A 26,255-nucleotide genomic window follows, 5' to 3' on the forward strand; every position below is an offset into this window, starting at 1 on the left:
TCAAATCGTCAGCCTGTTTGTGAGCAAGTCATAAACTATTAGCCACGCCCAGTGCAGGACACAGGAATAATTATTGCAAAGTGACCAGATTTATCATAATACAGGTTGGGGGGGAGGCTATCGAGCTTACTAATGGATTTCAGTTTACCGTATCGAAATCACAAGTGACGACGGAGGATGATGGCCCAGCAAAACCATATACAGTGCATGAGGTGCTGAGGAACACTGTGGTGATGTTTGATCTGGAATGTGCGACGGTGTAAAAGAGCTTGTAGTCTGATTTCACACACAAACCCATGAAGTGTATTCCACAGTCTGGGTCTGTGTGCAGGTTCACTCACATGATCTGAGGTCTGGAGCTGGGCCATGTGCCATCTGCATTCCTCATCTCCATGATCACGGTCTGCAGAATGAACAGAGCATGTTACAACACAGCAATACAAACCACACACACACACACACACACACACCACATCACATCAGAGTTTCCTAGATGACAGCCAAATCTCTCATCACTAGATGGACGAAATCCTTATCAGACAAGTCTTGAACATGAAACTAGTTCAAAAACGCTTCAAATGGTACATAATATTAAAAATAAATATTTAAAATTACTCCATGAAATCGAATTGTACACGAGCTAAGTCAGCTATAAGCCATGTACGATAAGATTGAGTGGAATAACTTTCTCTATCCACATTCACTGGATTTTGAGAAACAGAGCATTTTTTTTTCATTTTTTGCGAATTCGCTGAATAAAAACTTTATATAAAATGTCCGACAAAATCATTTCCGCTTAGGCCAGGGGTGGGCAATTATTTTTTCCATAGGGCCACATGAGAAACAGAAAATTTTGTGGAGGGCCGGACTATAAGGCTGAACTAAATTCTGCATAATATTAATTGTATTTCTTTATATAAAAGCAGTAAATAACATTGTTTTTACAAGCTGCTAAGACTGGTAAGAGTATGGAAAAAACGAGGTTGCCTTACAAAAAATGTCATTTATTCAATCAAATTTCCCAAAACAATGGTTAACAAAATGTGAACGTTTGTACCATTTTTTTTCAGTCACATTCACCCCAAAACACAATAAAGACATCACAATATTGTCTTTCTCCTCCAAATATCAAACAAGATAAATCATATTATAATAATGATGCCCACATTTGTAGTCTAATCACCTCATTTGGTGTTTTTTATTTGTTCAGTGAGAGAAATCTAGTCTCTGTTGATCTTTAACGAGTGCATCAAAGTCAGGTTGAATGTCTGAGGTGGAGATGCGAAGCACAGCTGACAGATGATCATCAGTCGATTCGGTGCAGGTATCAGATCTACAGATCGGCTCGGGCTCCGGTGCTTGCTGGTGACGTCACACTATGTGATTGGCTGGACCGTTTGAAGGATGACGTACAAGTTTGTGGTTGGTCTGGACAAATTACGGAAGTAGTTATCGCGGGATTAGGTTTCGTGGGATTTCATGTCATGTTCATGTCGCGCGCATTGCGTTTTTGTTGAACACAACTTCAAAATAAAAGCAATGCACATTCAGTCCCTGCATGAGGTAAAATTAGAAAATACGTTTATTTTGTAATTTCTAATTAACCTTACGCGGGCCGGTCAGAATGAACCAAAGGGCCAGATGCGGCCCACGGGCCGTAAAATGCCCAGGTCTGGCTTAGGCGGACTTCTTAAAAAAAAAAAACCCTTATCGATGGCTGCACGAATTGACTTGAGTGCTGTCTTTTTTATAGAAAGTGCCGTCTTGCTGTCGTTCCGAGGTATAGAATAACTTCAGACATTTATTTAATTCTTCCTTGGACATTTCAGTTCTGTAATTTTCAAACTTTTCAGTTTTTGAACCAATCCCAAAAAAAAAAAGACTCCACAACAAATTTTAATGCTTAAAGATGAAGAATGGAAACAAACAAGCGAAATGACAGAAGCAATTTGTGAAAAATGTAATAATTCTTGAAAAAGAAAAAGATACGTTCTTACCATCAAATACTTTCATTCTGTATTTTGTTGCTTTTTTTTGTAGTTTTTGGGGGTTTTTCGAGTTTTTAATTTTGTCCTCGGTTGATTCAGCAACACGTTCCGCCATTTTGTTTTTCTCTACTCACGGTATAGACCCCTTTCACATGACGTCACCGCGCCGCGAGATTTTGTTAGGCGCCATATTGGAAGACCAAGTACATGCACTCGCAATATAAAACAAAGTACGAGTGAGAGTAAAGTGACACGATGGATGATAATTCTGGTTATGTGAGTACATTACCAGCTGCAGAAAGGGCACGGTATGTGGAGAAACTGGCTGTGATTGATGGGTTTGACCCATATGATAAGACTCGGGGCAAGGGAGAATGGAAACATAAGGAGGACCTGACACCAATTCTGCCATCTGTTTGCTACCCAGACATTGTAAACTATTTGTTGTTTACACCCAGTGCCTACACTCAGTGTTCGAACTATGCCGATATTTTCGGGGGGTCCCTTTTTTTCCCTTGGGGGGGTGGGGGGGGTGCTTGCGCTTGTCTCGGAGCACGGATCTCCAAACACATGAGAAGCCTATCTTACGCACATATCACGCGGACTCCACACACGCATCGCGTCTGAAGTCATAACTGATCAGGGGAAATCGTGTCCGCCTTGGCATGTTCAAAAAACAACCTCGCGTCAACAATGATACCACACGCAAGAAAAAAAACAGTCAGGCTACTCAACAACCAACCTGGCAGCAGCAGTCGTTGTCATATCGGTTTATTTTATCTTTGATGTAAACACAACACTTCGGATATGCAAATGCTTCCCGTTACACACGATTGCTACGTCAATAAACATCATTTTGCCAATATTTTAGAGACCCCCCAACATTTCCCAAATCATGTTTTCAAGGGATCTCATGTCTGTTTCGGGGGATCTCGGATCCCCCGAGTACCCCCGTAGTTCGAACACTGCTGATGACTTGAAAGCCTACAAAGGGCTACAGGCTTACAATTATGTTGTTAGTGGCTTGGTTCGTGATATTACAGCTGTTATTAAGAATAACCTACACACAGTTATGGCCAAGGTAATCTTGTTGATATTTATCTTTTAATAATATATCTTTTCAGTTGAAAAATTAATACTTTGTTACTATTAAGGTATCCATAATTTAGGTTAATTTATCCAAATTATACATATTTATGATATATGCCTACACAACAACTATGCTTTATTTATATAATAGGAGGGAGAGCAAGCCCCAAACCATCCTAAATTATTATTATTATTAAATTGTAGAAGTCTGGGAGGCTTGCTCCTCATACAGTTATCAACTTGGGGCCAATTTAGCATGTTTTAAATCTGAATTTCTTGCATTTGCTTACCTCAAAGTGTCCACAGATCATGCACAGACTTATCCATTATATCCACAGTTTTTTGCCAAGTCTCACACAGGTTTCTTTCAAGTCTACTGTTGGGCCATTCATTCATTCATTTATCTCTAGCCGCTTTATCCTTCTACAGGGTCGCAGGCAAGCTGGAGCCTATCCCAGCTGACTACGGGCGAAAGGCGGGGTACACCCTGGACAAGTCGCCAGGTCATCACAGGGCTGACACAGACAACCATTCACACTCACATTCACACCTACGGTCAATTTAGAGTCACCAGTTAACCTAACCTGCATGTCTTTGGACTGTGGGGGAAACCGGAGCACCCGGAGGAAACCCACGCGGACACGGGGAGAACATGCAAACTCCACACAGAAAGGCCCTCGCCGGCCCCGGGGCTCGAACCCAGGACCTTCTTGCTGTGAGGCGACAGTGCTAACCACTACACCACCGTGCTGCCACTGTTGGGCCAATAAATCATAAATAAAACAGCTCAGATTTGTTTGTTTAAGTCGTTTGCCACTCCACTTTATTCTCGTAGGTTCACTTATTTCCCCCTAATCACGAGTTTGTTGGTCTTCCAAAATGGCGCAGGGTCTGTTTACTTTCGGTTTCGGGTGACGTCAGTGAAAGGGGTCTATATGAGCTGATAGCTTAGTAGTAGAGTAGCCAATCAGAGCACACGATTGTTCATATCCAGTGAATGTGGATAGAATAAAAAAAAAAAAAATTATATATATTTTATTCATCACAAACATTTTACATGTTAAAAATTACACAGGTTGAATTCGATGCATTCATAATCATGTCAGTGGAAGGTCCTCACAAGGACAGTGACAGTGTGTGTGTGTGAGAGAGAGAGAGAGAGAGAGAGAGAGAGAGAGTGTGTACCATTCCCGTGCTGAGACAGGCATCCAGTACAGTCATGTGGATGTTTCGTAGCCTCTCACAGTTGTTATCGGAGCTTTTCATCCACAGCCGTGGCTCAGCTTCCTCCACTATGTCAAACTCCTTCTGCATCACCTTCTGAATGCTGACTGTTACACATACACACACAGTTATAAGAAACAAGCCGTTCATCCCACACTGTTCTACCTCCAATAACATCAAAACACTAACAAGAATCATCTGTAAACAACCACTCCGATTGTCTGAACTAAACTGGTTGCACTTTTACCCAACATGATTTGCAGGAAATCCCATTCAAACCTGATACTCACGTATGGTGTCTGTTCGGCTGAACTGGGCTGTTATTACGTTGTCCATGTCGCTGTGCAGACACAGGAAGACTTCCACAGGATAGATCTCAACCTTCAGTGTACTGGGAAGATCAATGACCTGGGGGGGAAAAAGTTCAGAATGCAAAAATTAAGCCGATGAGTGAGCCAACACTCAGAAAACAAACCCCATTTATCAAATCCAAGCCGCAGGTAGAGTGTGGATCAGTTACTCAACGAGAACAGAAAGTCATGCAGAAATATTCCACTTCTAAATGTTAGCAATGCACAAGTGCATTAAAAGGTAGACTGCCTTTCAAATTGAGGCCATAAAAAAAAAAAAAATTTCCCGACACCCAATAAATTTTTTTTTTAGCGGACCAAAAGCTACTGAATTTGAATCACAGACTTCAAATTGTATTACTTTTTTTTCCTAAAAGCAATTAATAAATTTAGAGCCCCGTGGCCATAAATTCTCTACCCTTTCTTCCTTGCCTCACCGTGACCTAAACCAAGACACTACGTCGTGCATGACGTGGCGGGGTTTCCCCCGTTCACAACACATTGTGGGATGCAAGTTTGTAACCTGAGAGAACAATGGAGCATGTGAGTGTGCGCATAAAACAAGGAAGACTGACTACAGTAACGGAAAGTGAGAAGAAAAAGATCCTGTATTGCGAAGGAAAGGAAACGCAGGACCGAACTACAACCCCGGTTCCAAAAAAGTTGGGACAAAGTACAAATTGTAAATGAAAACGGAATGCAATGATGTGGAAGTTTCAAAATTCCATATTTTATTCAGAATAGAACATAGATGGCATATCAAATGTTTAAACTGAGAAAATGTATCATTTAAAGAGAAAAATTCGGTGATTTTAAATTTCATGACAACAACACGTCTCAAAAAAGTTGGGACAAGGCCATGTTTACCACTGTGAGACATCCCCTTTTCTCTTTACAACAGTCTGTAAACGTCTGGGGACTGAGGAGACAAGTTGCTCAAGTTTAGGGATAGGAATGTTAACCCATTCTTGTCTAATGTAGGATTCTAGTTGCTCAACTGTCTTAGGTCTTTTTTGTCGTATCTTCCGCTTTATGATGCGCCAAATGTTTTCTATGGGTGAAAGATCTGGACTGCAGGCTGGTCAGTTCAGTACCCGGACCCTTCTTCTACGCAGCCATGATGCTGTAATTGATGCAGTATGTGGTTTGGCATTGTCATGTTGGAAAATGCAAGGTCTTCCCTGAAAGAGACGTCGTCTGGATGGGAGCATATGTTGCTCTAGAACCTGGATATACCTTTCAGCATTGATGGTGTCTTTCCAGATGTGTAAGCTGCCCATGCCGCACGTGCTAATGCAACCCCATACCATCAGAGATGCAGGCTTCTGAACTGAGCGCTGATAACAACTTGGATCGTCCTTCTCCTCTTTAGTCCGAATGACACGGTGTCCCTGATTTCCATAAAGAACTTCAAATTTTGATTCGTCTGACCACAGAACAGTTTTCCACTTTGCCACAGTCCATTTTAAATGAGCCTTGGCCCAGAGAAGACGTCTGCGCTTCCGGATCATGTTTAGATACGGCTTCTTCTTTGAACTACAGAGTTTTAGCTGGCAACGGCGTATGGCACGGTGAATTGTGTTCACAGATAATGTTCTCTGGAAATATTCCTGAGCCCATTTTGTGATTAACAATACAGAAGCATGCCTGTATGTGATGCAGTGCCGTCTAAGGGCCCGAAGATCACGGGCACCCAGTATGGTTTTCCGGCCTTGACCCTTACGCACAGAGATTCTTCCAGATTCTCTGAATCTTTTGATGATATTATGCACTGTAGATGATGATATGTTCAAACTCTTTGCAATTTTACACTGTCGAACTCCTTTCTGATATTGCTCCACTATTTGTCGGCGCAGAATTAGGGGGATTGGTGATCCTCTTCCCATCTTTACTTCTGAGAGCCGCTGCCACTCCAAGATACTCTTTTTATACCCAGTCATGTTAATGACCTATTGCCAATTGACCTAATGAGTTGCAATTTGGTCCTCCAGCTGTTCCTTTTTTGTACCTTTAACTTTTCCAGCCTCTTATTGCCCCTGTCCCAACTTTTTTGAGATGTGTTGCTGTCATGAAATTTCAAATGAGCCAATATTTGGCATGAAATTTCAAAATGTCTCACTTTCGACATTTGATATGTTGTCTATGTTCTATTGTGAATACAATATCAGTTTGAGATTTGTAAATTATTGCATTCCGTTTTTATTTACAATTTGTACTTTGTCCCAACCTTTTTTGGAATCGGGGTTGTAATAAATATCGGCGATTGAAGAGAGATGTATCAAACTTGAGAGATTTTTTTTCCCTCTCCTCGGGCTCATGTCTGAAATGGGTGGGTTATACAGGAAATTTATGAGGTTATACTAAAGTCGAGATTAGGAAAGTCTATTAGTGGCATTACAAAGATAGAGAAGGGTTCATATTCCCAAAACTATTACTTCTGATCACTATGTTTGGCAAAAACATTCGCAAAACACAAAAATCAGAAAGATGAATGTAACGGCTTCCCTGATATAGCGGGCACTGAAACAGGCAGGCGGGATCAATGGCACTTTCATTTCTATTTTTTAAACTTTTCAGCAGTTTCAAAATAAACGGCTCCGCACTGCACCGACGTGATTTCAGCAGAGGTGGACAGTAACGAAGTACATTTACTTGAGTACTGGACTTAAGTACACTGAGTATCTGTACTTTACTTGAGTATTAATTTTTTTGGCAACTTATGACTAACTTCACTACATTTGAAAGACAAATATCGTACTTTTCACTCCACTACATTTCTATCAAAGTCCTTGTTACTATGAAGCGGCTTTGAAAGTGGATTTTTCTTCTTTTCTTTTCTAAAACACGATTGTTTTTTTCGCAGGTGACACTGAGAGCCTATCAGTAATCACTAGGGTCACGTCATGTCCATAGACTGTATAAAATCAAGTTCAATGATTTCCCAGCAGCGTTATTTAACACGATCAGTTGATGGCAGAATGGAAGGAGGCGGTTCTTCTAGGGAATACACGCACCACGGTTCTATAGCTAGAACTCATGTTTCAGTTCTCTGAAAGGAATAAAGAGTCGTTTCGTTTTAAACGTTTGCTTTGTTTGCCGAAAACGAACCACATCACGGCCTATAAAAACTCGCCGTCCGACCTGCGGAAGCATATTGAGGAACGTAAGCGTTTTATTCCGAGAGAAAGCTTGTAATGAAGTTGTCTGTGCTTTTAGAGCTAGCGATAACGTTGCAATAGCTATGCAGTCTGGTTAGTCGAATGACTTCTGGATTTTCCCACCAAGTTGTCGTAGCTTTGTCCATAGCTTACGATAACACACAGCAAGTTAACTTCGATGCTGTTAGTTAGCATGTAAAAATGGAGTTACGCTAATATGAATAGCATTAACTTACATGAAGTGCTTTCAGAAATGTTTTAGCATAATCTTGCCAAATAAACAAAATGTAGAAATCTTTCTTTTCTAGTAACGTTAGCTACCCAATATGATTGAGTTTGAAAAGCGTTTGCTAGCATGTCAGGTGGAGCTTACTGACTAGCCAACTTAAAATTAAACCACCATAATTCCACAGGCAGATTCATATGTGCAGGAATACATATACTTGCACACGCACGCACATGGGACCTGTGAGATGGACAGTATTGTACTAGTCAGTCACAACAAATTGCTGGAATTTTTTGTTTTGATGTCAGACGATGGTCTTGCACTTTTTTGTTGTCTTGCTTAAAGAAATGTTGCTGTTGGGCAGTTATTAAGCTCGAGGTGTGGACCTGGGTTTTAATCAGGTTGGATCGTCATTTTTATTTTCTGAGCAAGCTGCATTTACAGCTGTTCCATTGTCTTCCTGATTAACATACACATACATGTGTGCACACACTGCCAGCGCTGGGTCAGAACACTACCATGCTGTTTTGTGGGGGTGCGGAGGAGTGTTATAATAATAATTTAAAAAAGGCTCTTTTTCAGTTCAGTTGTGTTTCATTTTGTAACGTTCTACCAGGCGTTTATTCTACAGGTTCTACAAGCTAGTCAGTACATCCAGTCGGTTGCTTCAGAGGTGTTAGGTTTTGTATGTGTTGTGACAACAATGCAACAATGCGTTGACAGAAAATGTACTTTTAATACTTAAGTGTTTTTAAAAGCAAATACTTCAGTACTTTAACTTAAGTAGAAATTTGACTGGACAACTTTCATTTGTATTGGAGTCACATTTGACCAATGGGATCTGTACTTTGACTTAAGTAATGAAGTTGGGTACTTTGTCCACCTCTGGATTTCAGCCACAAACCGGCGCTTGACCACACCCCCGCTGCCACAGTGGGGGGAAAAAACAACAACAAAAAAACCCACAACCCAAAAACCCCTGTATACTGTCTTGCCCAACTGCACAGTATGATAGCAAATCGAGAGGTTGATTACTAGAAGTTGTGCAATATAGGTGTATAGTCTAATTACACACATTTTCGCTCGGCAGTCTTCACCATCGCAATGATATTAAAAAAAAAAAAAAAAAAAAAGACCTTCTATGTAAAACTATCTAATGCAGGGCTTTTCAAAGTGTGGGGTGCGCCTCCCCTAGGGGGCACAACGTGAGGAAAAATAAAACAGAATAAGTTACTATTGGGGGCGGCACGGTGGTGTAGTGGTTAGCGCTGTCGCCTCACAGCAAGAAGGTCCTGGGTTCGAGCCCCGTAGTCGGCGAGGGCCTTTCTGTGTGGAGTTTGCATGTTCTCCCCGTGTCCGCATGGGTTTCCTCCGGGTGCTCCGGTTTCCCCCACAGTCCAAAGACATGCAGGTTAGGTTAACTGGTGACTCTAAATTGACCGTAGGTGTGAATGTGAGTGTGAATGGTTGTCTGTGTCTATGTGTCAGCCCTGTGATGACCTGGCGACTTGTCCAGGGTGTACCCCGCCTTTCGCCCGTAGTCAGCTGGGATAGGCTCCAGCTTGCCTGCGACCCTGTAGAAGGATAAAGCGGCTAGAGATAATGAGATGAGATGAAGTTACTATTGCGGACATTTAGCGAACTTCAGCTAGCCTTTGCCAGAGACAAAATGGATCGATTTTTAGTACCTAAAGCTACAGTGAGTGAGGAGACAGAGTCTGGGCCAAGCAAAAAAAAGAAAGTATGACCACGATTATTTAAAGTTTGGATTTTCATGGACTGGATCTGAAGATGCTCCACTGCCACAGTGTGTTGTCTGCCAAGAGGTGCTAGCTAACGATGCTATGAAATGCTTAAAATGTGTAAAACAAGAGGTTTAAAAAAAAGCACAGATGTTTTAAATGTGTAAAAAAGATGTTTTCAAAAAGCACAGATGTTTAAAATGTGTGAAAGAAAAAGATGTTTTAAAAAAGCACAGATGTTTTAAATGTGTGAAAAAGATGTTTTAAATGTGTAAAAAAGAGGTTTTCAAAAAGCACAGATGTTTAAAATGTGTAAAAGAAAATGTTTTCAAAAAGCACAGATGTTTTAAATGTGTAAAAAAGATGTTTTAAAAAAGCACAGATGTTTTAAATGTGTAAAAAAGATGTTTTTAAAAAAGCACAGATGTTTTAAATGTGTGAAAAAGATGTTTTAAATGTGTAAAAAAGAGGTTTTCAAAAAGCACAGATGTTTAAAATGTGTAAAAGAAAATGTTTTAAAAAAGCACAGATGTTTTAAATGTGTAAAAAAGATGTTTTAAAAAAAGCACAGATGTTTTAAATGTGTAAAAAAGATGTTTTAAAAAAGCACAGATGTTTTAAATGTGTAAAAGAAAAAGATGTTTTAAAAAAGCACAGATGTTTTAAATGTGTAAAAAAGATGTTTTCAAAAAGCACAGATGTTTAAAATGTGTAAAAGAAAAAGAATGTTTTAAAAAAGCACAGATGTTTTAAATGCATAAAAAAGATGTTTTAAATGTGTAAAAGAAAAAGCTGTTTTAAAAAAAGCACAGATGTTTTAAATGTGTGAAAAAGAGGTTTTAAATGTGTAAAAAAGATGTTTTCAAAAAGCACAGATGTTTTAAATGTGTAAAAGAAAAAGATGTTTTAAAAAAGCAGATGTTTTAAATGTGTAAAAAAGATGTTTTCAAAAAGCACAGATGTTTTAAATGTGTGAAAAAGATGTTTTAAATGTGTAAAAAAGATGTTTTCAAAAAGCACAGATGTTTAAAATGTGTAAAAGAAAAAGAATGTTTTAAAAAAGCACAGATGTTTTAAATGCATAAAAAAGATGTTTTAAATGTGTAAAAGAAAAAGCTGTTTTAAAAAAAGCACAGATGTTTTAAATGTGTGAAAAAGAGGTTTTAAATGTGTAAAAAAGATGTTTTAAATGTGTAAAAAAGATGTTTTCAAAAAGCACAGATGTTTAAAATGTGTAAAAAAGATGTTTTCAAAAAGCACAGATGTTTTAAATGTGTAAAAAAGATGTTTTAAATGTGTAAAAAAGATGTTTTCAAAAAGCACAGATGTTTAAAATGTGTAAAAGAAAAAGAATGTTTTAAAAAAGCACAGATGTTTTAAATGCATAAAAAAGATGTTTTAAATGTGTAAAAGAAAAAGCTGTTTTAAAAAAAGCACAGATGTTTTAAATGTGTGAAAAAGAGGTTTTAAATGTGTAAAAAAGATGTTTTCAAAAAGCACAGATGTTTTAAATGTGTAAAAGAAAAAGATGTTTTAAAAAAGCAGATGTTTTAAATGTGTAAAAGAAAAAGATGTTTTAAAAAAGCACAGATGTTTTAAATGTGTGAAAAAGATGTTTTAAATGTGTAAAAAAGATGTTTTCAAAAAGCACAGATGTTTAAAATGTGTAAAAGAAAAAGAATGTTTTAAAAAAGCACAGATGTTTTAAATGCATAAAAAAGATGTTTTAAATGTGTAAAAGAAAAAGCTGTTTTAAAAAAAGCACAGATGTTTTAAATGTGTGAAAAAGAGGTTTTAAATGTGTAAAAAAGATGTTTTAAATGTGTAAAAAAGATGTTTTCAAAAAGCACAGATGTTTAAAATGTGTAAAAAAGATGTTTTCAAAAAGCACAGATGTTTTAAATGTGTAAAAGAAAAAGATGTTTTCAAAAAGCACAGATGTTTTAAATGTGTAAAAAAGATGTTTTCAAAAAGCACAGATGTTTAAAATGTGTAAAAGAAAAAGATGTTTTCAAAAAGCACAGATGTTTAAAATGTGTAAAAGAAAAAGATGTTTTAAAAAAGCAGATGTTTTAAATGTGTAAAAAAGATGTTTTCAAAAAGCACAGATGTTTTAAATGTGTAAAAAAGATGTTTTAAAAAAGCACAGATGTTTAAAATGTGTAAAAGAAAAAGATGTTTTCAAAAAGCACAGATGTTTAAAATGTGTAAAAGAAAAAGATGTTTTAAAAAAGCAGATGTTTTAAATGTGTAAAAAAAGATGTTTTAAAAAAGCACAGATGTTTTAAATGTGTAAAAGAAAAAAAATTTAAATGTGTACAACAACCTTTTTTTTTTTTTTTAATACGAATGGAACATTAAGTATAGCAACAACAAAAATTGTAAAGGGGGGGGGGGGGGGGGGGGGGCGCTGTTGTTTATTTGCTCTCTGAGGGGGGGCTGACTCTCCCACACTTTGAAAACCCCTGATCTAATGCACAGGAATAATATTTACATTGTGAAAATCAATACATAATTTTCGTTAAGATGAAAGAATATTGGCTAGAATACGCTCAATGAAAAACGGACTTCAACAAGATGAGTGACCAGGCTCAAGTTCGCCTCAAAAAGATGCACATTTGGGCCAACTGCAGCATGTTCTTCTCTTCACTAAATTACCATATTTACAAGAAGGAGAAACATACTAAACAACATTTGATGCGTAGGATCCATTGGCTCGGTCATATTTTCTGTCACAACTTGAGTACTGAAGTTCCAATGCGAATATTGTGATTAGCTCCTCATCTCACGGCAAAACGATGTAACTGGGTCAGTGCACGGTCGATGAAAACCTGACTGACTGGGCGAAGGGCATAATTTCATGCATATTATTTGCTCAGGAATCCCCTCAAATTAAATAACTTCCCGGCCACTGAACAGAACCGCCTGGTATTTCGTGAGATATTACAGAAATAAACGTCTCACAATGACCAAATTTCAGAGGGAACAAAATTTCACCGATTTTATGAAATCGAAAGTTTTAATCTGGGAAATGTTGCAAGAGAGGAATAAAACTCCTGCGTACATTATTACATGAAGATAATGAACGACAGGATGGAGTTGTGAAGCCCGCCATGAGCCAGAGTTACTGTTGCCACTCAGAAGTTAATTATTTCCCAATATCAGCATATCCCAAAGTGTTTTGTTACTCTGAGGTGGGTTTTACATTAGACCGTATCAGCGGATCATCAGATTAACGTTTTTAAAATGATTAACATGCACACAGCAACACCAATACACGATTCGCGTGCACACAGCAACGCCAATACACGGATACGCTCGGCTCCGCAGGCGTCCTGCGCTCCAAATCACTCCGCCCTGAACAGCGAGTGCCCTCTGGAGGGTGCGCACTCCGGCCCTGCGCGGCTCACAGAGCATGCGAGTGAAGCGCACGAGCAGTAATTCGGGACTGAGCCGCTGTGTGTGTGATCCCAGTGCATATCGGGCATGCGCGTCACTTACCACTTGCAAGTGGAAGGATGGCAAGCCTAAAGACAATCATAACTACACAATGGGCAGTATTTGCATCAGTATTTGCAGTATTTTCATACTTTTATACTCTTTAATGAAAGGTGATACAAGGCGGAAGTCCGCGCCGTTTTTCAGCAGTCGCGTCACATGACCAACGCCAGCGAATCAGGAAGGTGGATGTCACAGTGACGTTGTCCAATCACGAAGCCAGCTAGAGCTCAGCACAGCGTATCCGCCTATCTCAATGTTTACACAGCACCGGACCAGACACGATCTGGATTGAATACGTGGACGCTGGCGGATTCCTGTTTCCCGGCATTTCCAGGCGTTTTAATGTAAACGGACAGTGCATCCGCGAAGAAAACGAGACAGATACGGTCTAATGTAAACTTGGCCTTAAACTACAGCAATTTGCAAAAAAAAAATATTTAACAAAGAACATCATGCTGGAATATTTTATCCATTTTGAGAGTTATGTTTAATGTTATCTGCAAAAAAGAAAGGTACTCCCTGTTACTTATGCCATTTGCATCATAGCTACATTTATGTATCTTGCTATATAACAGCCGTTCCCTCATCAGCCTCTCGTTTTTCCTCTTACGAGATTAACAAAGTCCTTGCCACCCGGCAGCCATCTTGGTAATGCTCCAGGGCTGTTATTTTGGGCTAACAAGACCAAACATGTATCTAAAAGAATGGGGAGAGAGAGCTATAACCGCACTTTTAACAGTCACCGGGACACAAAAACTGCATGCACAGAAAATCACCAGTCAAATCTGATAAAAAGGTACTTAAAAGGTTTGGTGACACTGCCCCAAAAGAAGGTTTAAAAAGATTTTTTTTTTCCTCCCCCACAGGTTATACTTCTACTATGCATACAACAGGATTGGCTTTAAAGAGGAACTGAAGGCAAATTTATCATCAAAATTCTATTTCTCATTTTATTAAATATAGGAATGCGTTTTTGATCGCTATTTTGTCACTGCTATAGCAAGGTACAAGTGTTTGAAATATGCTCTGTAATACATCAGTCCATATGTCAAAGCGACGGCCGTAAACGAGATTCGTCGAGACCTGTGCGAGACATCGTAGGACGGAAGTAAAACGTACAGCGGAAATCAAAGCGACCGACATCTGCCAACGCTGTCAAAAGACGCGCGCGCCCTCTTTCGAATGCTGACGTGATCAAGCCGGAAGTTTTGTTTGTTGTGATAGTAATCAGGAAAGTCTGAAAAAAGTAGGCAGTAACTGTCATTTAAACTCGTTTTTGTGCAATACTTCGTTTGGAAAACAGTTTTCAAAATGGCGGCGCTGACACTTGACGTTTCGAAGTCTCGCACAAGTCTCGTGAAGATCGCACGGATAAGCGACGCCTGCCATGGACCAAACGAACTAAATTCAACATGGCTAAAAACCGAACAGGCCGATAAGTATAATATTTAATTGCAATTAGTTGCCGATACGAGTCACGATATAAGGTTACTAAAACCGAAAACATAATCGAATAAACATGTTAATTAAGAAATAAAGCAAGTTTTAAAATGCCTTCAGTTCTCCTTTAATATGTTTCCTGGTTCACATAGAGTTCTGTACAGGATACTTCATGTGTCTCCGATCTAAAACGCTTCTGATGCAAATACATGCAGGGTTTGGCTTCCGGCACATCCTTACAGTTTTAAATACAATACCTACAATTAAAAACAGTTTGTTTTTATTGCGTTTATTTAATTCCTGGGCTCCCATCTGTAACAGGGAGTGATGTTGCAGCCCATTAATACACTTTATATTAGATTCTAATAGAATAGACGAGCCAAAATAATTGGGGATCTTTTTTAATGGGCCCCGACTCGTTATAAGTATGACTAGGTGGGCCTTAAAGGACATGGGACATGAAACATAAATGCACGCTATATCAGTTTCTTTCCATTAAAAATATGAAATAATTGCATCAACAAATACAAAATTATCTATTAAATTCAGCAAAATCGTTATATTCGTGATGATTATATGGCATTTCTGCTCGAGCACCGATATGCATATTTTACAACCGGAAGAGCCGCTGTCACGTGATCATACGTCACAAAAACTTTTGGGTACAGCACAAGCGGGTAGATGAATATGGAGAAGTGTGAATCGTGATGACGAATGCGACAAAATAGTTTTTGTGTCTTGGATGACAAGAAAATTGTTTCGTTTTTAGAGTGTTTAACGTACATTGAACATCATGGTGTATTGCGACCTCCCAGTCAGTCAGACGCGCTGTTACTCCTGTTAGCGATGTAGCTAGGCTCAGCATGGCCAATGGTATTTTTTGGGGCTGTAGTTAGATGCGACCAAACTCTTCCACGTTTTTCCTGTTTATATAGGTTTATATGACCAGTGACATGAAACAAAGTTCAGTTACACAAATTGAAACGTGGCGATTTTCTATGCTATGGAAAGTCCGCACTATAATGACAGGCGTACTAACACCTTCTGCGCGCTTCGGCAGCGCATTGATACCTGCACTCGGAGTTGTACCATTATTTTTTAGACAGGGCGGACGGACCAGGGCATTCGCCTGCCTGGCCGTGCCCGACGAGGAGCGCTCTCGGCCGGCTTGGGAGGCAGACGGCAGCCCCTCCTGGAAGTGTGGTTTTACCATGGGCCTCATGCGGAAAAATGCCGAGGTGCATTCGCTAAGCGACTGAAAGCTGAGGTAAGGATTAGTATTATAATTTTGGGTGTATCAATTATTGATTATCATAATTCTGACTCGTTTCGCCATTTTGAATGTTTTCATCTCGGACTCTGGAAGCATTCTCTCTCAATCAATCTCGAAAAATATCAGAAAACAAACAAACAAAAAAAAAAACAGTAGCTTGCAACGGACTTTAGCTAGATCTATGATGAACTTTCAACGTATGGCCCTGGTCACACCGCCCGAACTTTGCTGGAGCGTTCCTGGAGCGGTGAAAAAAAATTCATCACCGCTCGTAACCGTTCACCACCGTTTAACAAAAGTTGGGCCCCGTTAAAGCAATGCCGTATACGCTCAGCCACCGCTGATGTTTCTCGAGGGGCCCTCCTACCGCTCCGAAAGTTTTGAGCTGCACAAAATATTGCGAGCGGTGAGGAGGGGGCAATTTTCCGCCCCGGCAAAGTTCACCCCCGCTCCACCAACGCCCAGTCAAAGTTTGGCACTGCTAGACGCAAGTTCGTGGACGCTTGGGTCCACTAGGCCAACGCAGAAATCTTGAACGCTGGACCACCGCTGCTTCGCCAGCGTTGCCCGGGCGGCGATTAAACGTTGCACAAACTTCGGTGGAGCGGTTGTAAGCGTTTTACGAGTGGACACGGGGTTGCTGGAACGGTGTCGGGCGTTGAAGCAGCTATCCATGGCGGCGATGAACTTTGGTTTGGCGTTGGTATAGAGGTGTCGGAGCGGGACCAGAATTTGGCTATAAATACGGGGAGAAATGGACCAGGAGCTCATTTGGAATCGAGCTGCCGTTGAGTTCAGACCTCATCTATATCGAATTTGCTCAAAGTTACAGTAAAACTGTATCACCATGGATGCTGAGAGACTTGCTATGATTGGTGCACTAGTCCAGCAGCAGAATCAGAACCTCCTCAGATTGCAACAAGCTGTTGACAGAAGGAGAAGAGAGAGAAGAAGGAGAGACAGAGTTGTGTGGGTCAGACAGTGGATACTGAGAAGGCCTGAACATGGACTGTATGACAAGCTGATGGCGGAGCTTCTATCAAAAATCTATCAGAACTTGTACAGGGATGTGATTTGGGGCTGGTGAAATTATCTGAAAATTTTAGCCGGGGGGGCTGGGGGCCGCAGGCCCCCAGCTGGTCCAGGGCAGCACCCTGGTGGGGGGACAAGGGGGGAAGCCCCCCGAAGCTCCTGGGTTTTGGGGTTTTCTGACTTAAAAATTGTACTAAAATGGCAAGCAAACACACAAGAAAAAACTTGTCATGATTAACAAATTCAAGCCAATTTAATGGTCAACATGCAACTCTCACACACGCTCTCTCTCTCTCATTCGCGCGCGCACACACTCTCTCACTCACGCGCGCGCGCTCTCTCCCTCTCACTCGCTCGCTCTCTCTCTCGCGCGCGCGCTCTCACTCACTCGCGCGCTCTCTCTCTCACTCACTCGCTCGCTCGCTCTCTCTCTCTCTCGCGCGCTCTCTCTCTCTCTCTCACTCGCGCACGCTCTCTCTCTCACTCACTCGCTCGCTCGCTCGCGCGCTCTCACTCACTCACTCGCGCTCTCTCTCTCTCACTCGCGCTCTCTCGCACTTTACGCTCGATCACGGAGGCTGCCATTCAACTCTGTTTGAAGCGAGCTTACGTACAGCTATCTAACAAGCGCGTTCATTGGTTGTTACAGAGCGATGGGCCAATCACGTACCTCGTTTCATATCAATGACGTAATTACGTCAATGAGATGAAATGAGGTACATGATTGGCCCATCGCTCTGTAACAACCAATGAATGCGCTCGCTTCAAACAAAGAGTTGAAAGATGGCAGCCTCCGTGATTGTGGCGTAAAGATGCAAATCCGAGGCTGCCATCTTTCAAACAAAGTCGGAACGAATAGGATACGAATGTGGATTTGAGGGAAAAATCGGAAACATTTTTTTTTTCAAGTTTTAAGGTGAAAAAAGCGGAATTCCGCGAATTCGCGGAAAAATCACATCCCTGCTTGTATCAAAACGATCCGTTCAGCTCCGTAGTCACAAGCGGTATGCCGCTAAACCAACTTTATACCCCCGCCGAGCCAAAGCCCGCATGCGCAGAACGCCGCTATACCAACGCTCGCTACCGCTAAACCAACGCTAAAGCAATGCCGGCTTCAGCGGTGCACCGCTAAGCCAACGCCCGTGTTTTCGATTTTTTTCCCCATTTTGTGCGCGGTGACGAGCGTTGTCGAAATTCGGCCCCCCCTCCCTACCGTTCAAGGAACGCTCCAGCAAAGTTCGGGCGGTGTGACTGGGGCCTTAGATACAAAAATAATACTTCTTTCAACAGATCATTAGCCTTTGAGCAGAATTGTTTTTAACTTACCAGGAAGTGTTATCGAGCCGACCGCTTTCAGTTTCATGGGGATTGAATGAACTCTCACTCTCAGAATCATCTGACCCGTCAGAGTAAAGACAAGATCCATGTTCATGTGAATTTCCAGCTATCGGTTCGAATTGATAGGGTCTAACTTCACATCTCTGTGAAACATCGGGAATGTCACTGTCGATGGTGTCCATTTCGGTAACCTGTTTACATTAGATACCCAAGCGCTGGCTCCTTGAAAAGTTTTTGTGACGTCACGGGTCACGTGACCACCTAGCTAATTAACGAATCATTGTTTTACGCTGATGTATAAAAAAGTTGAATAATGTGATGATTTTCACATTTTTGACGCCCTGCAGTGATTTAGATGGCATTTCTTATGTCCTTTATACATAATTATACCCAGAAAAAAATCCATGTCCCATGTCCTTTAAAGTAGAAAAGGTTGAGAACCCCTGATATAATTGATCGCAATCTTAGTTACACACACACCCCATCAGTAAAGTTCACAACAGCCTTCCATATCAGAAAACGGACATTTGGAGGGAAAGATAGGGTTAATAACCTACGTGCAACATATTTGAAGCAGCATTGTGAACAAGTTTCATTTTTACTCTGAATCTTACCTTTCTTTCAAGAGCAGGCTGGTCATTCATCATGCCGTACCACGACAGCAGTTTATGCCAGGCTTCTGCTGGCACCAGGATGAAGTCCTCGCTCTCCACCAGCCTCTCTTTCAGCCTGTACGAGTCCAAATCTGCACAACACACACACACACACACACACACACACACACACACACACACACACACACACACACCATTCTTCAAACAATTTTCACTCAAAAGCCACAAAGGTCGAAAAATATTTTTCACTGGTGTCCGAATCCATAAGACAGAGTTATTTAAATCATTTAAAAGTATATTGAAAACTTTAAAGCTCTTTTTTTTTAAAGAGACAGAGAAGAGAAACGTGTAACAAAGTGCAAATAAAACCCAACATTTATAGTATTTCATCCTATATCTGGAGAACAACATGTCTTCATATACAGTAAATAATATTGCCAAAAAGATAAAATGGAACTCTAATCCCGTCCATGTATTCAGATGTGCTGAGATACACACGTTCCAGCTTCCTTATTAGACCGAACACACGCATGTCAGCACTTCTGATTAAACAGCCGCTCATCAATCCCTTAGTTACACTTCCTGATTCTAGGACTCACCATCAAACAGCTCGGTATTGTCAATCTTTCCAGGAAATGACGGAGAATTCTGATCGCCGCTCTTCACGTACTCGCTCCACAACCCGAACCATCTTCTGCCCACGAGATACCTGCAGAACAGAGCCATGATCACGAATGACTTGATGGAATGCACAGGTATCCCAATTGTACATTAGAATTACATGGTTTTTTGGTCTCGTCAGTGTAACGGATCTGTGTGTCCAGTCGTATGGGGTGTTAAAGGATTCGTATAGGTAATCGTATGGGGCAGAGTAAAATTAAGGATTAATTTCACGAGTGATTTCGAAGTTTTGAAAATTTCAAAACTTTGAAAATCACGAGTGAAATTGATCCTTAATTTTACAAGGAACCATACGATTACTTGTTTATAATATATAGGGCCAAATTCATACTTCGGAAGCCATTCAAGTTCACAACATTTTGTCATTCACGTTTTCTGAACCAATCAGGGCGCAAGACTGTCTTGGACGTTTGAATCGGTTTCTAAAGCGTCTTTCATCATGACACGACACGAGGATTTTGAAAGCGGTTTACAAAACTTTATTGGAACTTCTTTACAAAAGCCATCTTGTTGAAAAAATTTGCTAATTTTTGTAATCGTAACCAAGCAACGAACTAGCCAATAGCATTTCAGAACTACGGCCCCGTGTTAAGGAAAAAAAAAAGCCCTCCTTGACTGACCAATCAGAATTGAGTAATTTGGCCCCATGTATTATAATCTCAGTAATTAACACATTTCCCTGGACTGAGAAAGCATGTTACTTCAAACACTTATCATGGAGCTCTCAGGGATGCTGCTAAAGCATTAAAAAAAATGTTTATTCACGAATTCGTCAGGAAAGACTTTGATAAATTAAGCTGCGAATCTGTATAAATCATCTTTAAAGAACTTGTGGTTAACACTGCACCAAGTTTTCACCTGATAAGGAAGGAAAAAAAAAAAGCATCAGTAACCGAAACGTTGGATGTTACAATTGGATAAAACTAATCACTGGACTACAACTGAAATGATGGGTATACAGTACCGTGCAAAAGTCTTGGCTCCTTACATATTCTCTCTCCTCATACAAACTTTGCTATAGATTTCTATTTTATGACTTCTACATTATCAAGTCAAAACATTTTAGAGTTCCAAACGTTCGTTTTTTTTCCCAGCACAAAATTAAATGTTACAGGAAAGAAGTCTGTATCTGAGCAGTATATTCCATAAGATAGTACTTCTCATCTCATCTCATTATCTCTAGCCGCTTTATCCTTCTACAGGGTCGCAGGCAAGCTGGAGCCTATCCCAGCTGACTACGGGCGAAAGGCGGGGTACACCCTGGACAAGTCGCCAGGTCATCACAGGGCTGACACATAGACACAGACAACCATTCACACTCACATTCACACCTACGGTCAATTTAGAGTCACCAGTTAACCTAACCTGCATGTCTTTGGACTGTGGGGGAAACCGGAGCACCCGGAGGAAACCCACGCGGACACCGGGAGAACATGCAAACTCCACACAGAAAGGCCCTCGCCGGCCCCAGGGCTCGAACCCAGGACCTTCTTGCTGTGAGGAGACAGCGCTAACCACTACACCACCGTGCCGCCCCAAGACAGTACTTTTCAGATTAAAAAAAATAATAATAATAATAATAATAATGAAGGCTACTGGGTTTTGGTGCAAAATTAAGAAGCGAGTGTGACAGTCAGTCAAAGTGTCCAGAAGAACTGTGGCTGGTTCTGCAAGATGCTCTATAAACATGTCCTTATTAAATTGAGCCTTTTTTTTTTTTAAAGCAAAGACTTCTCATACCAAATATTGACTTAGCTTCATTTATGATGGCTTACTGCTTATAGTATTTTTTTTTTTAAATGTTGAAACATTTAATTTCATTATTTTTAAGCCATTTTTGGTCTGCAGCATTTCTTTACGTGTGCCTAAGACTTTTACACAGGACTGTATATTAAGGCATGTCGATGTTATCGGCTGATAAAACAGTATCGGTGTTTATAACCAAGCCTCAATGCCAGGTATTGCCTAAATGCCCGATTTGCCTGATCAAGACGTTCGGGCAGAAATATTTTGGCGAGTTAGGCCCTTTCGGGCGGGCACACCTATGGTCGGCTTCTTTAAACACGAAAATGATTTGAGCGAGTACATTACAAATAAACAAGACGTATTAACCAGCATCCTTGCCTCCTCCGTGATTGCCGTTTTGTTTTTTTTCTTCCCGATTTGTAATGCCGATTCTGACTGGCTCACTTCAGGCGCACGTGTGCATTTGTGCCTTTCATCACTATGAGTGGTCACTGGTGCCCTCTACATTTTCCCGGGTTGATTTGCCCCCCAGCTTTCTAGTTTCTCTGTAACGCAACTTGCTTCTTTTTTTTTTTGCCTTATTAACATCCCAAAAGATGCTGGTGAGGAAATGACTGTTTACAGTCACTATAATGTAACTTAACAGAAATGAACTTGTCTTGCAGCTGTTCCACAACAATTAAACGTACCGGTAAACTTTACTCCTCACATAAAAGTTTTGGTAAACATTCTCTCCTATCTTTATCATCCTAAGCTCTTTATTCTAAGAGTGTAAAATAAATCAAATGGTTATTAGTCCACCTCAACACCTTCCCTTAGACTTGGTCAGTTTTTAGTAATCCAGGATTCGGTTGTTCCTTCCATTCAGTATGTTAAATCGTTATAATAATCGCACACAAGCTACAGAGACACTGGATCGAAGAAAAAAAAAATTTCAGTGGAGTATTCTTTTAAAACGTAAACACATACAGTTCTTATTGCTCAGGTTATCTCCAGTGTTGCCAGATTAGAGAATCTCGGTCCACAAATTACATCGCATTCCATTCCATTCTAGGCGTTTAGCAGACGCTCTTATCCAGAGCGAAGTGCAAAAGTCGGGTACAAGAAGAGCTGAACTTCGACAACAACTTGTTAGCACTTACATGAAATACAGCCAAAAATACACCGCAGTCCTCACAGGAGACAGGAAACATGTTTACTGTGATTAGACGCAGAAGACGACGCCTTTAGGTGGATGTACTAAAAATACAGATCATGATGTGGGTGCGTTTTGAAAGCTGTATCATTTTCATAAACCCATTGCATCACCATGGAACTACAAAATAACTTCACACCCAATAATTCATCAAAACTGACAACGTGTTTCTTCCTGTAGAGTATGCGTAGTAGTTTGAGTGGCGTTTCTTTCTTGGGGCTGACTAACTTGGTTGTACTTCAACTCAATCTGGCAACACCTTGCATTTTTTGCACTGTGGTTATCAAGGCAAAAACGAAACTAATCCATTAAACCACGTCAGAAGGGTGGCCTAAAACTCAAAAGTGAAACTTGAGGAAAAAAAAAACCAAAACAAAACCCTGGTGTGACGCTATTAGAAGTCTCCAGAACGCCATTACTGCCTGGTCAGCTATACTGCAATTATCCTCTCACACACACACATACCAGCTGAGGGATTAATCCGACTAATCTGACACACAGCTGACTAGACTGCTCATATTCACATTAATACATTTAATAAAGAAGTCATTATGTCAAAAAAAAAAAAAAGTGCACTTCCATAGAGCTTAGGAATACATTTGGGACTGAACCCTGATAGAAAGTGAAACCTCATTTCTCGGCGACTTTGTAAAACTATTTACATCCTCATGCAAAGAAATAAAAAGGTACCAAAGTCCACCTGAAAAAGTACCTGTAGGAAGCATTTTTTTCCCACCTGGGATGTACCTTTAATTATCTTTTAAAATAAACATAAAAAAAGGCATCATGAATTGTGTTACTGTACTACTAGCTCAAAAGTAATCATCTCACACATTTCCAGTTGACTGTCATGATCCTTTAACTTCCACGAACCCCTTCAGTATGGATTTAATTCATGAAAGTTTAAAAAAATAATTTAATATTTTTTGGAGTGATAGTTCTTTCTATAGGCGGCACGGTGGTGTAGTGGTTAGCGCTGTCGCCTCACAGCAAGAAGGTCCTGGGTTCGAGCCCCGGGGCCGGCGAGGGCCTTTCTGTGCGGAGTTTGCATGTTCTCCCCGTGTCCGTGTGGGTTTCCTCCGGGTGCTCCGGTTTCCCCCACAGTCCAAAGACATGCAGGTTAGGTTAACTGGTGACTCTAAATTGACCGTAGGTGTGAATGTGAGTGTGAATGGTTGTCTGTGTCTATTTGTCAGCCCTGTGATGACCTGGCGACTTGTCCAGGGTGTACCCCGCCTTTCGCCCATAGTCAGCTGGGATAGGCTCCAGCTTGCCTGCGACCCTGTAGAAGGATAAAGCGGCTAGAGATAATGAGATGAGATGAGTTCTTTCTATTCCTGAATATTACATTGATCATACACATTGTGTCTGAGGTGACGTTAAAGGAGAACTGAAGGCAAATTTTTTTTTACCATCAAAATTCTATTTCTCTCATTTTATTAAATATCGGAATGCATTTTTGATTGCCATTTCGTCACTCCTATAGCAAGTTATGAGTGTTTGAAATATGCTCTGTAATACATCAGTCCATATGTCAAAGCAATGGCCGTAAACGAGATTTGTTGAGACCTGTGCGAGACATCGTAGGACGGAAGTAAAACGTACAGCAGAAATCAAAGCGACCGACATCTGCCAACACTGTCAAAAGACACGCGCGCCCTCTTTCGAATGCTGACGTAATCAAGCCGGAAGTTGTTTGTTTTGATAGCGATCAGGAAAGTTTGAAAAAAAAATAAAAAAGTAGGCAGTAATCGTCATTTAAACTCGTGTTTGTGCAATATTTCATTTGGAAAACAGTTTTCAAAATGGCGGCACTGACACCTGGCTGACACTTGACGTTTCGAAGTCTCGCACAAGTCTCGTGAAGATCGCGCGGATAAGCGACGCCGGCCGTGGACCAAACGAACTAAATTCAACATGGCTAAAAACCGAATACACCGATAAGTATAATATTTAATTGCAATTAGTTGCCAATACGAGGTGACTAAAACCGAAAACGTAATTGAATAACATGTTAATTAAGAAATAAAGCAAGTTTAAAAATGACTTCAGTTCTCCTTTAGTGCTTGGACCCCTAAATATAAGACCAGCAACATTTTGGTGCCTCGGTCAAACCAGTTTTCCTGGCTGAGAGCCAGTTCTTTGGCTGTCGAAACATGTAGAACTGGTTCAAGATGAGTTACCGGGTCCGAACCAGCCCTCGGATATCCTAATGAAAAAGGGGTGAGTAGTATTATATACTATAAAGTGTGCTTCTATAGGGCTGAGGAAAACATTTGGGATTGAACCCATCCGTGAGAAAGCAAAACCTCACTCCGTGTCGAGTCTGTAGAACTCTTTACAGCCTACACTTTCAGAAATAAAGTCATAAACAGGACTTTTTCTTGTCGCTGGTGTGGTATACCTTTTTAACCTCGAGTAATTGTTTTTGAAGTCACACTGTATTTGTGTTTTAAAGTGAAATATAGGTTGCTAATAAACTAAAAGTACACAGGCTTTAGGAAAACAGAATGAGGAAAATACTAGCCTGGAACATAGTAGCTTCGTTTCAGAGACTGTATTTAGAAAGTGGACAACTAATTTAGATTAAAAAAAATAATAAAATAAAAAGTTGTTTAGTAATTATCATCATCATTACTGGTAAAACCTAAACAGTGGGTTAGAAGTCAGCACACATGAATAAAACTGAATAACTGAAGAAAAAGTTATGACTAACAACTTTTTCAACACAACTTTCATTTTTAAAAAAATTAAGCTCAAATTTCAGCATTCAGCTCGACGAAAATGAAACTAACATTACTAAAACGCTTATTATATAACGTAAACAAATAAACAAACAGAAAGTTACATTTATGACTAAAACTTTTGACAACGAAGGAGCAGAACTTCTTATTGTTAGCATGCTAGCTAGCAAACTGACTCACTGACTGACTGTCACACTTGGGTTTGCTTTAAAAGTACACAATATTTCTCTCTCTCTCTCTCTCTCTCTCTCTCTCACACATACACACACAAAAAAAAGTTTCTAAATTAAACAGATAAATAAACTGATTAATAAGTGATAAACTGTTAAAAGTTACGGTGTATAAAAGTTAATAAACCAGCTGAATTCCTGTATACCACGTCTATTAATTTACAGCATACTAGGTTACCGTACTAAAAAGTATATGAGAAAGTACGCAATGTTAAGAACAATCATACTACTTAGTAGGCTAGTATGCGGTGCTGAGGCGGTAGTGCCAGGCAGCTTTACCAGCAGTCCCCGAGCCGGAGCTCCTGGTTCTGGATTAAACTCTCGACTTCTCGCTGCTGTGTTTCCAACCCAGGAGGCTCTGCGGCCGCCGCGGTGCTGCTAGTAGCCATAACCATAAGTCATAAATGTTTGAGAGAGCTCCTAAAATCACCCACTGCATAGAAACACCGGACTCGTATATACCGGAAGCAGGAAGTATATTTGGATGACGACTTCCTCATTTGTTAGAGTGGGTGTGGCTTCATGCTTGTCTTTTTGAATAACACTAACTACAGTACAGTGGTGCTTGAAAGTTTGTGAGCCGTTTAGAATTTTCTACATTTCTGCATAAATATGACCTAAAACATCATCAGATTTTCGCCCAAGTCTTAAAAGTAGATAAAGAGAACCCAGTTAAACAAATGA

At 40.4% G+C, this 26,255-nt stretch overlaps 1 protein-coding gene across 2 annotated transcripts in view; it reads right to left on the reverse strand.

Annotated features, from left to right (window-relative positions):
• Positions 1–26,028, reverse strand: part of usp11 (ubiquitin specific peptidase 11) — a 74,394-nt gene extending 48,366 nt beyond the window's left edge. For both annotated transcript variants that reach the window (XM_060932424.1, XM_060932423.1), the window contains exons 1-6: positions 25,851–26,028; positions 19,575–19,684; positions 18,976–19,106; positions 4,592–4,709; positions 4,263–4,408; positions 342–403 (exon numbers count right to left, since the gene is read on the reverse strand). In XM_060932424.1, coding sequence (XP_060788407.1) covers positions 342–403; positions 4,263–4,408; positions 4,592–4,709; positions 18,976–19,106; positions 19,575–19,684; positions 25,851–25,966 — 683 coding nt within the window. In that variant the 5' untranslated portion in view covers positions 25,967–26,028. The remainder of the gene's footprint in view (positions 1–341; positions 404–4,262; positions 4,409–4,591; positions 4,710–18,975; positions 19,107–19,574; positions 19,685–25,850) is intronic.
• Between the last annotated feature and the right edge of the window lie 227 nt (positions 26,029–26,255).

The sequence above is a fragment of the Neoarius graeffei genome, chromosome 10, assembly GCF_027579695.1.
Source record: "Neoarius graeffei isolate fNeoGra1 chromosome 10, fNeoGra1.pri, whole genome shotgun sequence".
Classification (NCBI taxonomy): domain Eukaryota; kingdom Metazoa; phylum Chordata; class Actinopteri; order Siluriformes; family Ariidae; genus Neoarius; species Neoarius graeffei.